Raw genomic sequence first — 16,640 nt, forward strand, 5'->3', positions numbered from 1 at the left:
GATATCTGAAGCTAAAATGAAATAAATATTTTTGGACATGGCTTGTGTTTTTCTGTTATATCCCTTAACATCGAATCTTTATTCGGTTCGTCACGCAATCATTTCTATTTGCGGGGATGGTAGATTGCGTGACAAGCAGAATAAGGGGAACTGAGAGGAAAATTCTACTTACGTATTTACAAGGCATGGTTGCAGGCAAAATAAAATATAATCTTCAATTAAAATGAGAAGTCAATGAAAAAAATCGTTTAATTTAAAGTTCTACTGTAAATTGCCATTTGCTTGAACAGTTTGTCATACTTATTTTGCACATGAGTGTATTGCTTTAGTTGGGCGAACTAAATGTAAATTTAAAAAATAAAATTCTTTAACAAAATCAACTAACTCGTTTTACATTGTAATCTGGTGTTTTCATAGTACTTTATTATATGAAATTTTCCCGTTTCTCTGCGAGAATCTGATGTTAGCGACAAAGAGGGTCATAAATGAATAATTCATCCCGTCGATGAATAAGTCTTTCAGTAAATTTGTCTTACATAAATTATTATTTACATTACTGACGGAAATGTTTCCAACCTTAAGTGTTACTTACTCCCCTTTTACCAAGGTGCTACTTGTGTATTTTTCCTCAGTTTAACGGATAACTGGTCTATTTCTATTACTGAATCGGGCAGGCAGTGAAAAAAGAATTTACATCTGTGCGAATCTCGTTAACGTCAGCGAGAAAACGTTCCTCTTCGCGCGCTCATACCACCATCCTTCCCCCACCCCCGTCTGAGATTCGAAACAAAAAAATTCATACTGATGACGTAGCTCTCTTTAGCTAACATTGTTCCCAGGTCCCCTTTTCTTTCCCTCCCTTGTCGTCGAGGAGAGAGAGACTCTGGATGAGGCGAAGTTAAACATCCGCCACTTTTTTTCGAACTTATTATGATATTACTTCATGCATAAAACTTACTTCTGCCGGCAGATTTTTCTCTTTGTTTTTTGATAGGTGTGTTAGGAATGACTCTAATAGCATTCAACTTTGTAATATACAGAAATTAAAGCTACTTTATGCACTCCGCGTCTAATTCATGGACATGTCGACAAAATTGTAAAACGAGTCTATATCTTGTGACGCTTTTTCTGGACTGGGTGAAACGTAAATATTGGAAAGCGAATTGCTACAAGTATCATTGACAGCTTCATTAGTACTTTGGACACAGTTATTGCCATTGAACTCCAAACCAATGACTGGACCTAAGGGAACAAAAAGAAAAGTAAAGTTGCTTTTAATCCCCAGCGTAAAAGGACATAATTACGACGAAAGGTTTATACTGACAGAAAGAACACGATACAGGTGTTTTTATAAGGAAAGTAATGGTTTTGTATAAAGAGTTCATATCATGGTAGTCGAAAGTAATCCGCGTTTGCTTTGGTTTTGCATAATGATTGCTTCGCTTCAATCAATCAATCAAAGCTTTATTTAACGAGAGTGACACGTAATAGTTTTTCAACGAATAAATTTGTGTCCCTCTTCTGAATGTACCAAAAGTAAAAAATGTACTATAAACAATAATCTAATTTAAAATCTAGTTAAACCTAATTAACAATCGAATTGTAAGTTGAAAACTTAAAAAAGCTAAGCTACAATGTTTATCCAAAGAATACTACTAAAATATCTCAAACTAAAAGTTATTATCTAAAAAAAGGAGTAAAAATCTTATTCTTGAGCTGACTTAGTGGTTGGTTTAAAATTGGTAGTTGTCTACCTCGGTGTTTTGAACTCTGCCAAGAAAAAAAAATCCAACATAATTTATTTCATGTGTGCAAATACAGTTTTAGGTTTACGTCGCCACACTGTAGTCTACAAGGCAAGCGCAAATGGTAAATAGAAATCGCCATTCTGGCGTGAGAAGAAGGGCTGCGTGCGTGCGAGTTGGAGGGCTCTTGCGTTCGAAAACAGTGTAAGAGGGATGATTGCGTGCGCGAGCTTATTCCGCGCTTATCACAGGAAGTAACAAACCTCTGTCTGCTGCAATTTTATAGTCTTCCGATCCAAATATTCTTGCTACATCTTCTGGTTTCATTTTAATTTCCTTGGTTTGGACTAGTACATGCTTTCTCTACAAGAAAGAAAAACAATAGCAGTTCGGTACTGCAGTTGATACCTATATAATTATAAGCTTTTTTAAACGATGACTGTGGAAAGGCCATAGTGAGCATTACCCTCTTCCAGGCCCGTGGTTAGTTAAAGAGCAGTGCAAAGAGTACAACGTAACGGCGCTAAGTTGTGGAATAGCCTTCCAGCTGATATAAGAGCATAAAAAACATTAAATGAATTTAAGACTAGGCTAAGGAATTTCGGATTTGAGACACGGCATCCCTGAAAAGCAGTACCTTTTTGTTTCTTTGTTTTTATTTGAATAGGTAGGTAGTTAGTATAGTTTGGGTCATTTTTCTTGTGATTCACTTTTATATCATAACACCGCGGCCGGTAGTTTTAATTCTTATATTTGTTCATAGATTTTTGCTGAGAGGAACAACCGTGGATATATAAAGTCATCTATCTTTAGTATAAAAGTTCCCCAAGCCATTTAGTGTCGAAGCGATTCGCAATCCAAAAAGCAAAGTAAAAGAAAACGGACTCAAAATGTCAAGATTAGGTGTACAACCTCGCCTGCTACATTTTGTCGCACAGGTAACTATACTAGTGACCTTCAAATCGCAGTACGAATACGAGATCGAGTATGAGCACGACTTTTAAATTTCAATCTAGTTACGTTCCCAGAGCCCTCACTCTCTCCTGTTGCTAAACAGTTAAGATCAGTTAAAGAGGAGAAAATTGGTACGAGATTGGTGTGAGATATGATAATCAAAAGTATACATGTACATGTAACCTCTTGGCTTAAAAAGTCGTACTGGTACTCAATCCCGTAGTTTTTTAGCTGTTTTAGAGCGGTTTTCACTTGAGTGTCGAAATTAAATTGCGTTTGCTTTGGTTTTACGATCACTACGCTTAGCGATTGGTTTAAAAATTTCGCGCCACTTTCTTAGCCAATCAGAAGTAAAACCAAAACCAATCATGACTCGCTCGCGCACGTTTTCCCGCGCTTCGTGCCAGCTACATGTATTTGCTTCGAGTTTTGATTGGTTCACTGGATTGTCTGTGTTCTTTGTGATTGGCCAGAGTAATAACTTAGGTTTTGGTTTTACGACACTCAATTAAAATCTGCTCTACCCTTGTACTTGTAACTCAATTCACTAGCTGCAGAGCTAGAGGCCTAACATGCCTCAACTTTAGAGTATAAGTAAAGGATCATATCGTATCTTGTACTCCGATCTAAAGGTTCTTATGTTTTGACTAGTCTTTTTATAACTGTAAAAGAAATGTTCAGCAGTCTGTAGGGAGAATAAAGGACGAACCTGATGTTCTTGTTCATATATCAATTTCTTAACGTTTCTTTTGATGTCTGTGTCCTGAAAAAACACCACCAGGCAAGACTGAAACAGAAAGAAAAACAAACACGTGACAGTAAAGAATTAAACATACATGTCAACTGAGTCAAGTAAAAGAATGTTCCATAGTGGATTTACATGTAGGCTGCTTTAAATTTATCTTAAAAACAACTTTTGTGGCTTTCTGTTTTGCCCAAGTGGATGAAAGGCTTTTTGTGAACAGCCGTGCGAATGGATGGAAGAATATAAATTAGGAAAATGGGGGGAAAGGGGGGTAATACGCTCAAAACAACGCCTCTGACGCAAATACAATGTTTTAGAGAGGAAGCCACATCAGCCGTAGCTGGTTTTCTTGCGGGTCCTCTATCCAAGTCAAATTGGAATTTGGAAGTGTTGGATTTTGTGGAGGGTGAAAAACCAGAGAACCCGGAGAAAAACCCTTTGGAGCAAGGACAAGAACCAACGACAAACTCAACCCACACATGGTACCAGGCCAGATTCGAAAACCTGGGAAACTTTCTTGGCCAACAAAATTCAAAACTTAACTTGCAGTTGCGGGACTTTCTTGCACTTGCTACCATTTTTACATTGTTTTATTTTCTTTCTTTGTTTCCCTTTTAGTTTTCCCGCATGTCAATTTCTCCTGTCGTTGTTCAGTACCCCCCAAAAGTACTTAGTCCCCCCCCCCCCCCCATTTGCTGCGGTTTTACCTCGGTCAAACTGCAGATCGATACTGCGTTCTCACCACGGGACTTTGCGTGCTTATGGGTAAATAGTTTCGGGCAGTAATGTAGTTGTTGTAGTTGGTACAGGGCTTGTTATTGACAAATAGGGGCATGGCTAGCCTATAGGCCCGTATGCTCAGGCCTACAAATTTGTCAGCTTACTCTTATTTACAGCAGACAAAAAATCAAGGTGATGCACTTTTAACATATCTTAGCATAATACATCTCGCAACTCTCCACTCCTGTTGAGATCAAGGCTCTGTCATCCGGAAACGGACTTTGAGAAAGTCTATCATCTAGCAAGTGCAAACTGTTGAACCTTCTCGGTTAGTCAGGTGATAGGCAAACGCACAGCGAAATGTGCTGTTAAAGAAAATGGTGTATATTTACGAACGAGAGAAAATTGGTCCAATTTTTGTTATTTCATGTTAGAAATTAGGAGCTGTCGAAATACACACAGAATCACCAAAAACTCGGAAGGAGAAAGTTTATGGTCTTAATTTTAAAACCCTCCCCAGTGGACCTACCCTCCCCCCCCCCCCCCAAAAAAAAAAAAAAAAAAAAAAAAACCTAGCTGGCAACGCCCCTGACGACTACCCACTGTGCAGTTTAACTTTAAAACATTACACTAGAAATGTGCTCTGACGGAACACAGATTATGGTGTAGATAAAGCAAGAGCTTAGCATGTTTCATCAAAAGCTTACTTCATCAAACTCTTTTCTTCTTGTACCAAGTGTTAGTGGAATAACACTCATGTTGTCTGCAGTTGAAATGTTCCTGCTGTTGAGTTGCTCTGGTGTTTGTACATAATCATAGATATGTGTCGATGCAGCCTGTAGATTTAAAGACCAGCATTAGCCATTTAAGTTCTTCCCCTATAGGTACTTTTGGGAGACATAGCTTAATGGTTAGTGCACTGGACTACGAATTGAGAAGTCTGGTTTTGAGCCCTGGCCGAGGTAACTCTGTGGTGTGCTTGGTCAAGACACTTAACTCTCAAATTCCCTATCCCCATGCAACCAGGTGTATAAATGGGTACTGGCAAATTTAATGCTGGGGGTAGCCTTTTGATGGACTAGCATCCCAAACAGGGGGGGGGGGGTAGTAGAAGTACTCATAGTTACCTAATGCTACAGAAACCAGGCTCAGTGCAGACTTTATCTACCTATAGGTATCTGCAGTTTTTTATACATTTTCTTCATCTTCGCCTAAAAGAAGTTGGTTTTAAATCAAATACTTCTGAGAGAATCAGTGTTTCCCTCTCATAACCGGCTACAGCTGTAACTTGAATTTGACATACAAGGTTTTGAAAAGTCAGTGATTGACTGCCATTGAGGATGTAAGAGTTTAAGGGAGTAAGTGTTCCATATAAAGGGAATTGGTCTTACAGCGTCTTATGTGAATGGCTAATACAGTGTAGTACCATTTGAGAGAAAAGTAGAACAATCAACAGGAACAACAACCCACCCCTAGCTCGAAAATCAATTATAGCAACTGCTACACTAATGTTACAAACTTAATAGAGCTTAGCACTATACTACAAACTGCACTCCTGTTCTCTCTAAAATGGGGCCAAGATTCACAACAAATCCAGATTTTACAGCTTGGCTGTTAAATAAAAAATTTAAACAAAAATACAAATTTGAAACTACATTATTATCAATACACGCGGCCAAATTGAAAACCGCCCTATTGAAAACACGCGCTTTGTGGGCCGCAAATGACTCCTAGCGGGCTGTCAATGCATTAACGGCCCTGCAGCTGATTGGTTCTCGGTTCATCATCTGATTAACTTTAACCAATCAGCGTCGCTGACGCGGGAAAACCATTCGGGTGCGTACGCGTACAGCAAGAGTCTCGAACAGTTTTTCGCGAAGCGAATTGTGTTCGGTAGGAAGAATCAAAGTCTATTTGTTGTAAATGAGACAAAATACAGCAAAAAAATCGGATTAAGAAGTAAATGCACAAGGCAAAGAGACAAAGAGAGCAACTCCTTGTTGTCTTGCGAGAAAAGAAAATTTGTTCACTTAATTGCCGAAGTTCAATCGGAAAATGTAAGTTTGTAAAGTATTTTATCCATGAATCAACCCATTGCTCATTATTTTCAGAGACACTGCAGCTAGCTCTTTTAGACTACTACTACACATTAAGACATATAAACCTCAGTAGCATCGTGTATAATTTTCATTGCGACGAAGTACTTGTGTTATTTGAATTGAAAATCATGATGCTAACTTCATTAAACTGAATGTGTTACCTATCTGGACGTTATTTGACCTTGTTTATTGACAATAATGACAATAAAATGACTTTTTTCGGGAATATTGTTTATTTGCTCCCTTGTAGTGTCATTTGTGGCCCTTGCGCTTCGCGCTCGGGCCACAAATGGCAGTACGCGGGCGCAAATAAACAATATTCCCTCAAAAAGTCATTTTATTCCCTTATTCAACATAAACCCAAAAACTGGAGTAAAGACGTCACTCTTTGAATCCATGGTTGCATCATGCATTTTGCAGACTGAGAGAATGTTTGGCACATATCCAGTACACCACAGACGTCTGTCCAGATTCATCCCCTGGCCTTGCCTGTTAAACATTTTTATCCCTGGCCAATTAAAAACATGCACATGTACAACTGTTTGTTCTTTAGGTAATTACCTCCGGTAATAAATTCCATGTTTTTTCTCCAGCAGCTGGTGTAAAGTCATGAATGTTACTCCAATTGTTGTTATACACACTGAGTTTTGCTGCCTCAAATTGACCTGCAAATGTAAAATAACTGTGAGGTCATGGACACTTACAATGTATAAACTAGTGATACCTATCGGTAGAAATGCCAACGAGTACAACGGGACGCTTTTTTTGGTCGATCAATAAACATCGCGCGTTTTCTTTGAAAAGCTTGAATGTTTATGGAATAAAATGCGATTTTATGAAGGCTAAATGAGGGAAAAGTTCTAAAATAAAACCAAAGTAGTGAAGATTTAGTGAGAAATCTTGTAAACTTCATGCTATTTGAGAGTTTCAAGCCATTGTTGTCCGATGCCGCTATTTTGGAGTGGTTTCCGCTGTTTTAAAGTCCTATAAGTCTTAATCAAAGTGGCTATGAGCCACTGAACACGAAAAATAAATTACGAAACAAAAAGCAAACTTTTACAAAGATTTGCCAAAACAAAGCATTTCAAACTTTCCACACTGCAGTTAAATCCATTCAGCACATAAGTATTAAAAAAATTTGAGGTTTTAAAAGGTAAAAGCCTGTTCGGACAAGTTTGAGGCCAAAGATGGAACAAGTTTATTTTATTATTCCGAGAATAATTCATCACGCGCAATGCGTGATGTCTCAAATGTCACGTTAAATTGTTGTTGTTGAGACACTGCAAATTGCGTTCGGGCAACCAGCTTTTAGAAAATTTAAAGGCCCTGTTTCCCGAGGAAAAAAACGCCGGACAATCCAGGAAAAAATATAGTATAGGGAATTTATTTTATAAATTCAAGAAACGAAATAAAACTCTCTTCTGATCGATAAAATCCGTGTTGTTTACTTAGCCAGACCTAACTTAATTACGCATGCAAATTTGTATGACTTCGAAATTTTCGAAGCTCTGGAAATCTTGAAGCTTTGAAATGCATTTCTTGCCTTCATCTTAAATGAAATTAAAAATTTTCTAAACAAAGTTTAATTCAAGTTTCTTTCGTATTTCAACCTCTAGTTCGGGAATTTTGTCTTTTTGAAGCGAACAGATTTGAAACCTCTTTGTTATCTGAGACGCATCTTGTCTGGGAATTTTAGTTTGCCAATGAATCATGCACATGCTGAAGAAATTAGTAGCGCGCTGATTGGCCAAACTACAACAAAGTGTGCACGTGCTGAACAGATTGTGTCGTCACGATCTATCTTACATTACATTACTTACATTACTCGACATTTTGAAGCGTTTACAAGTGAGATTTTTTTCGCACATACATATCTTCTCACGGCTCTATGATCTGCCGCCTCGTCAGGCCTTCTGGTCTTCCAGAAGGCCTGACTCGTTGGCAAAAATTAAAAGATTCAGCTCATAAGCAGCATGCACATGTATACATGTACATAGTGTAGCTAACTGAAAGGCTTTGGAGTTTACTGAACTTTATACATGTAGCTACCCTGCCTACCGGTATTTCAAGTTGGTAGACTGCAGGAGAAAATAAAAATAAGGATAAAGGTGGCAAAAGCACTGCAAGGCTCAAGTCATTTTTTTTTCCTCAAAGAATAAATATATATATTAAATAAATTCTAATTCACATAATCTTTTCGAGTCTAGGGTATCCAAAGGCAACAGGTTTGCAATTTACAAACCTGTGGTCCTAAAAGTCCCAAAGCTCAAGATAATGTGCTACCCACATTAAACAAAACTGATTTATGTCTAATTATCTTGAGATATTATATATAAATAGATTATAGTAAGGGAATGGTCATTATATATGGGGAGGGGGTTGGTGAATGGGTGGGGGGCAGGGGGGGGGGGGGCAAAAAAAACTGATGGAGGGCTAAAAAAAAGTTGGTAAATTAGTTGACAACCACCTGATGGTTTGTGGGGAAGAGCGTAAAAAGCGGGTGAGCGCGGAAAAGACGAGCTGGGAAGAAGGCGAGCGAGGGCGGGAGAGCCTGTAAAAATTTCTTTAACGACCCTCTGCCGGTATAGCAGGAGCTGCTAGATACCCTCTGATTGGTTAATTTTGACAGTAATGTCAACACCTCGGAACAAGTGTCAGTCAGAAAGATAGCGATTGCAGTCCGCGCACGTGATTTCGGGGAAGCCGAAATGTGTTCCATTTAGAAGGTTGTCTTAGAGATTTTCCAGATATTCAAACACCTTGCCTTGTAAACCAAGCTCGTGGAAAAGATGTTTTCTCTATTTTGCCAACCAGATTCGGGAAAAGTTTAACCTTTCAGCTCTTTCCATGATAACTGCGATGAAATCCGAATTATGTTCCTTTGTAGTGGTCTCTCCTTTGGTTTCAGTGATGCAGGAACAAGTTGAGCAGCTGAAACAGATTGGATTTTCGGCAGAAATGAACCATATAGTGGCATATACAACACATAAAACAGGCAACAGGCTTGCGCGTGCGAGATATGAAATCTAAATTTGAATCATGCGGTGCGAGAATGAACACAACAAACACGAACACGGGAGGTAAAACCTAAACATCATCAATCTCAAAAGACATAGAGCTCGATCAAATTAATGCAAGAACTTTTACAACACAGAGTGTCTCTAAAACTTTTCGCTTTCTCAATGTAAAGCCATAACAGTCTCTGGAGAAGCCGGACAAAGATAAATTTGTCATCTGTGATAAGAAACAATACATAATACATCTTGCAACAATATTAATTAACAGGGCCCGGCATCACGTAAATGCAAGTAATCATCAAAATTTTCACTGATAAACTTCAGACCCTGCCCTTCCAAAGTAAACATTTTGAGATATCTTGCAAATAGAAATGAGCCAAAACAAACCGCACTAGCTAAACATGTAGCAAAATTCATTACTGAGTTAGATGTGTCAAACTCTACAAACAGGAAATCATGCGGCGCAGACCTATGACCTCGCGCGAGAAATTGGAGAACGTTTTTAGCTAATTGACAGAATGTCATTTTAACTTTTCGACACCTCATTTCCTGATACGGGTTGATGACACCCCCATTTTGAGGTCACCTAATCACCCATTCATCAACCCCCCCCCCCCCTCTCCTCCCCATAAATAATGACCACTCCCTTAATAAATCTACACTAGGGCTGCAACGATACATTTTTCACAATACGATATGTACCACGATACAAATGCAACGATACGATACAACATTACATACAACTGACAAGTGCATAATTTTACTAAATTCTGTTGGTAACTCAGTTTTTTTCCACTTTCTCATCAGCAAAAACTTATTTGCAAAGTGAAGTTATCATAAACTACTTGTTTTTGCTTGCTGGCACACAAGGCTGTGTCAGTTGACAACTACTTGTCGCATCTTTAAAGGATAAGTGATCGGAAGTGAAGCAGAATGAAACTTTCTTGTCCCTCAGCTTAATAAATCGCTATTGAGAGCTTTGACTTGGGTAAAAAGTCATTAAAATTAGTAATTTCTGAATGCTGATGAAGAATATTCTATTGTTTTACGCTACTGTGATATTTTGTTCAAATACCGATATTCATATCTTGACCAAAAATATTACGATTCACCGGTGCACCGGTGTATCGTTGCAGCCCTAATCTACACTGTAAAAAAAAAGAAAAAAATGACATTCAAATAATGTTTCACCTTCTAGTTCAGGATAAAAGAACTGATAACAGGCAAACTTCATTCCACTTGAGGACTCAATGATAGGTTGAGTAGCACAACATAGGAAAAAATCCATTTTCTTACAGTCTCGAGTTCTGAAGAATAAAGGATACAAGAAGTCCATGGATATGAAAAACCATAAAAAAATCTTATTACAACAATTACTAGGCACTAGGCACAGCTATGAACACTCACCGAAACTGTTGACATGCTACCACAACTTTACAGTCTTGGCAGTCTCTAAAAAATACACTGCAAATAACAAACAAAACGTCAAACAAGAAATGCAATAAATTTACTAAAAGCATAATGTATGAATGCAGTAATCACATAACTACTTGCCTGCCTCCACATGGTCCAATCACTATCTGACAGTTAATACAGTCATCGACTGTTACAGAATCTGTATGATCCAGAATAAAAATACTGCAATCCTGTAACCACAATCAAGAAAACTATTACTATACATGTATTAAATAAATGATTATTCCTGTATGGATGAAAGGTTGTAACAGTTAAGAGTTAAAAAAATGCAGGTGTAAACTATCCCTCAAAAAAAGGAGAACAAACATACAATGTTACATGTATGTAGGCATCAAGTAAAAAATTATTATGGATCCCAAAAAAAAACATATCAGCAAAAATATTTGATGCTGCAAAAGAGAAAAATTGCCAATTTTTTATCCCCCCCCCCCCCCCACTCCCAACACACACAAAAAAATTCATCACACAAACCTATTCTTGGTTTTCATGTTACGTCATAAAATTCTGAAATCAAAATTCACTAGGCCTACTAAATTTTCGTTGTCATTTCCAGATCGATAGTGTCATTCGTTTTTTAAACAGAGCACTTTGAATGTTTGAGTTCTCCGTCGTATGTGACATCAAGCTGAGTGCCGTGACAAAGCTGTTTTGTTTGAAAAAAGGCCTTTTCTTTCCATTTTCAGCAGATTGAACATTTCAGATATAATAAGTGGTGTTTATGTGAAACTGTACTAGCTCATGAGCCATAGATTGCCACTGTTGTAAACAGAATTGAGTTCCAGATGGTTTCTCTGACATCACGGCGGCCATATTTGTGTCCCTCGGAAGGACACAGTTATGGCATCTCCATACTAAGCTTTATAAATTTGCGTGGAAAGGTTCGGCAAATAACTCGCGAACGGTACACTGCACAGACCTGAAACTTGGAGAAATTGTTTATCTATTTATCGTCTATAATATTTGAAATTCATAGCTGCTGTAGTTGAATGCTTTCGAATTAATTTTTTGATTGCGTGACAGTGAAAACCAGCAATTACTTTTATCCCTGAGTATCCTTTTCCAACCCCCCTCCCCCCTCCCCCCAACTCTACAGCCCCCTGAAACCTGGCTGTTGAAGGAACAATTTTTTAGCTAATCCAGGATTCTGTCAGTCCTGTATCTTTTTCAGTGAGGTTTTTGTTTAGAAACAATTTTGTACTAGCCCAAAGGCCTTACTTTATCTGCCAATGAAAAACTCCACTGTTACTTGCCCATCGAGCAAGTGATGGATACAATCAATTAGCCTGACTGGAAAATGCACTAGCCCTGGGCTAGTGGACAGGACCTTTTTTGCATGCTGACTATTGCTTTTGATAAGATGTAAATAAGTTGCAAGTGATTTTGCAGTTAAGCAAAATTGTTCAGATTTTTGTTTACATTTTCTGTCCTTCAATTTTGACTTTGTTTAATCTCAAACTCTGCAAAACAGTATGAACAGTGAAAAACATTTTTTCGTACCAAATAAGCTTAAATCTTTGGTTTGCTTTCAATCCTAGATTAGTTTTTACCGGATTTAAAACATCAGCCGGTCCAGGTGTATAGCCACTGACCAGCTGCAGACAGATGGACAGGTCAAGTCGACAGTCGACTTCTAGCTCTTTGCATCTGCAGCTTTTTTTTTATTTTTTATACGATATTCCGTCTACTGTGAATACTGTAATTTCATAGAAGTAAGCTTGCAAATAAATTTAAGCTTAACTGGAGATACGTCGAGTTTCATAAACTTAATTACTTCGATTCTGAATTAGAATATTAAGATTAACTTTCTTAGGAGTTCATATACAGCTTCTTACCTTATTGTTTTGAATGATGAATTGTTGTCCGTTTAATTCTCCCGGCAATTTCGCTACAGTTTCGCCCTTCAGATCGCCAATGGTGTAGTCTTTCGGATCTAAGCGAGGTCTTTTGTCCCTAAATAATAACAAAATGGATCTTGAAATTAGAATTTACAGGCGATGTTCCATGGCTTCCGTATAACTGATCGATCAAGTCCTTATGCATTTTAGATTATACAGTCCACTACTTGCCAACTAAAAGTTGGTTGTTCGTTTGGTTCTTCTTTAGAATCCTTGTCCTCTTTTGATCCTAAACAGCCCATGTTATTCACAGGTTTCGCAAGTCTTCTAGTCCGTTCAGTGCGATGAAGCTCAATCGAGTTAAATGATAACAAGGCGGTCAACTCTTGAAGGAGCAGAAGACAGCTTGGGAACCAAGCCAAGAGGCGTTGCCAGGGAACTCGTGACGCCACTCGCAATCCTCGCAAAATACACGCGAGTACTCGCGGGCAAACTCGCGGGACTTTTGCGAGTTGCAAGAAAACGTCTCAGGGGCATTCACCTTACGAGTATTCTCGCTGAACAAGGAAAGTTCAAGGGGTTTTGTCTTACATCCCTGGCTCTTTTATCAACAGGACTCACTCAAGATTGTAACAGCAGAGTAGTTTCTATTCTCAGTTTCCGGCAGTCGCGCAGCCTCAATTCGCGCGTGTACGTGTAGTGATCCCACTCGTCTCTAACTAGTATTCAGCGAATAGATTTCAACTTACCATCGGCGCCGGCTGCGCGTCCATGTCAAACAACTAAAACTGTGCGACATTGTGCAATAAGACAGTACGCCACATCTCTCCCTATTCAATCACGAGAAATTTACTGCATGACGTTTGCTATGAACGCAGCTTTTGGAACCCAACCAGGGCGCCGATCCGAACCGACGAAATTTCGTTTCTCAGTTAAGTAGTTTTCAAGAATCCTTTTTCAATAATCCCGAAGACATTAAAGAGTAATTATTGCTTCAAATGCTGTGTTCAGTCTTAAAATATCTCGTCTGGTGTCGTGCAGGGCAGAATTTCAACCTGAAATGCTTTATAATTAGACTTGCAAATCACCAACATCATGCATGAGCAGCAATTCAGCAAGTTGAAAAAAACTTCACTGATTTTCTTACACTGCCTTCTTTCGCTCATTTTCTCAAAAATAAATAAATTAAGAGCATACTAAGCTCTCACTTCGATATTTTATTTAAAGTTTGTCAGTTAAAAACGTGTTGATATTTATAATCGGATGTTATCGATACTAAATTATGCACAGACGCGCTATTTAGGCTTTGCTCGTAAGAAGAACACAGGGGGTCAAATGTTAAACGCTTTGCGGAATCTTTTCTCCTTCCCTGTTCGCGGACAATAAACCATCATCACCTGATCACCGGAGTGTTCGTAATAAAGAGGTTACGTTTGTATGAATATGCTCCTGTGGCCAAGATTAAGTGTCCGTTGTCCGTATTAGAGAGGGTCCGTATTAAAGAGGTTTTTTTTAAAGAATTTATGACAGAATTTTGTCGGGACATCGGAAATTGTCCGTAATAGAGAGGTGTCCATATTAGAGGGGTGACCGTAAGGAGAGGTTCGACTGTAGACCTGTTCTGTACAAAGTTACCATAGCTCAGTTGGTAGAGAGGAGTTCTACAGAAGTTCACTGCGTGCCCCGGTCGTTGGTTCAAATCCTGATGGTGGCGATAATTTGTTTGTTTTTCTAGATTGGTTTTTATTATCAGTATTCTGAATAGTTTCAAATATAAAGGTTGAAGGTACGTAACAATTAATTTTGCTATTTTGTTTTTCGGCCCCTTACTTTCTCTTGACATACGGGAGCTTACGGATCAATCGAACACCCGCTATTCCACTCAAACTTCAGCCGCTAAAATAAATGGATGAGATCACTGGAAGTGTAAATAAAAATGGAGAAATAAATGGCTGATGGATAAATATAGAAGGAAAATTTTTTTATTGCTTTTTTTTTTTTTTTTTTTATGAGTTGGGGGAGGGTGGTGAGTGCTTCAAACTCTAAATATAATGCGACAAATAACACGTCGCAGCATCATTTGTTAAAGTTTTACATTTTGTTAGTAGCTTCACATTCCCCGATCTCAATCCTGGGTCCCCACCAGGAGCTGGTCCTCACGCGTCCCACGTCCCGCATCCCCAAACACACGCCCTCCCATCCCGCGACGTCCCCAAACACGCGTCCTCCCGTCTCACTTCCCCAAACACAAACACGGTCAAACACGTCCTCTCGTCCCCATCCCCATTTTAGCTCGCGAAGGAAACAGCCAGTACCAGTCGAGTCAAAGACGTGGCAGTAAAAAAGACGATTATCTGAAGCATGGCAATCAGTATCTTAACCTCAAGGCAGGACAATGTTGACTACTCAACCAACCGGAGTTATTTAAAAAAAGGACTAAAAGATGATCGTGTTGAATTCTTGGGTGAGTGTGCCGTCCACACACCTAATCTGATCGTCTTCGACAACAAAGCCCGGGTGTACGAATTTACACGAACAGCCAAGGCTAAAAAAAGAGAAAAAATGGTGACTAATCTCAAAGATGAATTACCTGGACTTTCAAATAAACTTCAACGGATCCGAGGAGCGTTCGACTGCCTTTTTAACTACCACGATTATAAAGAAGACCTCGACGAAGTTGGTCAAAAGCGATACGAGTCGATGAAGATGCTGATCTTCAATGAAACCCGTCAATACGTGGCCCATGTTAAATTTAATAGCACTTCCCATAGAACCAAGAAATAAACAGTACACTGTCGACGTTGCCCTCACTTGCCAACGCTATACGTATTTCCCGTTACAGGAGGCAGATATTAGTGATGCGCTGGCAAACCTGAGCGTATGATCGAGTATCTCCAGACGCTCCGAGATAAGTCACTATTTAATAGACGCCGGAATAAGAATTATTGTAAACGACTGTTAAATTGTAAGCTTTTTATTGCAAGTTTTACTATAGTTATGCTGTAAGTATATTTCATTTGCGGAATTTTTGCGTCTTGATAAACGAGCGAGAACTGGGGGAGCCATATATTTTCCGAAGTTGCTTCCAACCTTTTTAGTCGTAGCGGGTCGGCCGCACAGAAACTTAACGAGGAAAAGAAAAGCGCCCGGATCAATGAGACTTTACATTTTACAGTGTAAGCCAAAGGAAAAGCATAAAAACGCATGTGTTGGAGGAAATTTTTGTCGCTCCTGTTTATGTTTATTTGGTTTTCGGTAAACTCGAATTTTGGCAACATGTAAGTACTCCAGGAAATAGCAGAAGCTTTTATATATTACACTTCTATAGACTGATAGCATGGGATATCTTATTAATCGTTTAACGGTGTATAAGAATTTAAAACAGATAAGTGCGACTGAAACTCATTTACAGAGTTTCCATGTGAGAGTATACATTTCTTTCTTGTTCAGTGACCTGCAACAACGAAAGGCCAAACATTTGTGACAATCTTGTATCAAAGAGAAATGGAAGGCCATGACAACTACTAGTTCATGGAGCTTCCGATCAAAGTATAATTTTTGCCTGATAATAAATATATAAGATCTCATATATAAAAGGATCGGAGAGGTATTCTTGTTTTACTTTATAAATGTTTTATTGGGTACACACCATGCAATATCTCAGGGTCGTAACCAGGTAGATGGGATCAGGGATCACAGCCTTGGGATCGGGATCACAGCCTCGGGATCGGAATCATGGACCCGGGATCCCGGGTCACAAGTCATGGGATCCGGATCGGCCAATCAGATGGGATCAGAATGGAATCAGGGATCAAATGTTGCCACATTTTGGGGATCAGGAATCAAAATTTAGAGCTAAAATTTGGGATCAGCGATGAAAAAATATACCTGGTTACGACCCTGATATCTACGTGACGCCAGTGATTTTTTTAAGCAGAATTACTTGTACGAAATTCATTATGGAAATTTTAATCTGTACTTTGTTAACTAAAAAACGTACTATATAATTCCAGTTACAACTCGAGATGACTTTTTAGCAAGCAAAGGTT

General features: G+C 38.8%; 2 protein-coding genes across 3 annotated transcripts in view; one reads left to right on the top strand and one right to left on the bottom strand.

The window, feature by feature from the left end:
* The window catches only part of LOC144650905 (uncharacterized), a 152,466-nt gene extending 144,480 nt beyond the window's left edge, over positions 1 to 7,986 (top strand). Inside the window, exon 6 of the transcript XR_013570221.1 lies at positions 7,960 to 7,986. The gene's annotated coding sequence lies outside the window, so the exon portion shown is untranslated. The remainder of the gene's footprint in view (positions 1 to 7,959) is intronic.
* Positions 288 to 13,934, bottom strand: LOC144650914 (protein XRP2-like). 2 transcript variants are annotated; one of them, XM_078510716.1, is made up of 10 exons: positions 13,341 to 13,934; positions 12,589 to 12,706; positions 10,835 to 10,926; positions 10,688 to 10,744; positions 10,472 to 10,587; positions 6,825 to 6,928; positions 4,872 to 5,000; positions 3,409 to 3,486; positions 2,009 to 2,108; positions 288 to 1,242 (listed from the first exon to the last, which is right to left on the bottom strand). In XM_078510716.1, exons 1-10 carry the CDS (start codon positions 13,388 to 13,390, stop codon positions 1,070 to 1,072), a joined length of 1,017 nt encoding a protein of 338 aa, XP_078366842.1. In that variant the 5' UTR covers positions 13,391 to 13,934; the 3' UTR covers positions 288 to 1,069. The 2 variants fall into 2 exon arrangements, with proteins under 2 accessions (XP_078366842.1, XP_078366841.1); XM_078510715.1 differs by having other exon boundaries at positions 12,823 to 13,934.
* Positions 13,935 to 16,640: the final 2,706 nt, after the last annotated feature.

Source organism: Oculina patagonica, chromosome 4 (genome assembly GCF_052425735.1).
Source record: "Oculina patagonica isolate OP01 chromosome 4, crgOcupat, whole genome shotgun sequence".
Taxonomy (NCBI): Eukaryota; Metazoa; Cnidaria; class Anthozoa; order Scleractinia; family Oculinidae; genus Oculina; species Oculina patagonica.

Coding starts and splice junctions, on each gene's coding strand:
- LOC144650914 (XM_078510715.1), bottom strand. CDS start 12,893: ATGGGCTGTTTAGGATCAAAAGAGGACAAGGATTCTAAAGAAGAACCA. Junction 10,745..10,834: donor ATTGGACCATGTGGAGGCAG/GCAAGTAGTTAT, acceptor TGTTATTTGCAG/TGTATTTTTTAGAGACTGCC. Junction 1,243..2,008: donor TAAAATTGCAGCAGACAGAG/GTTTGTTACTTC, acceptor TTGTTCCCTTAG/GTCCAGTCATTGGTTTGGAG.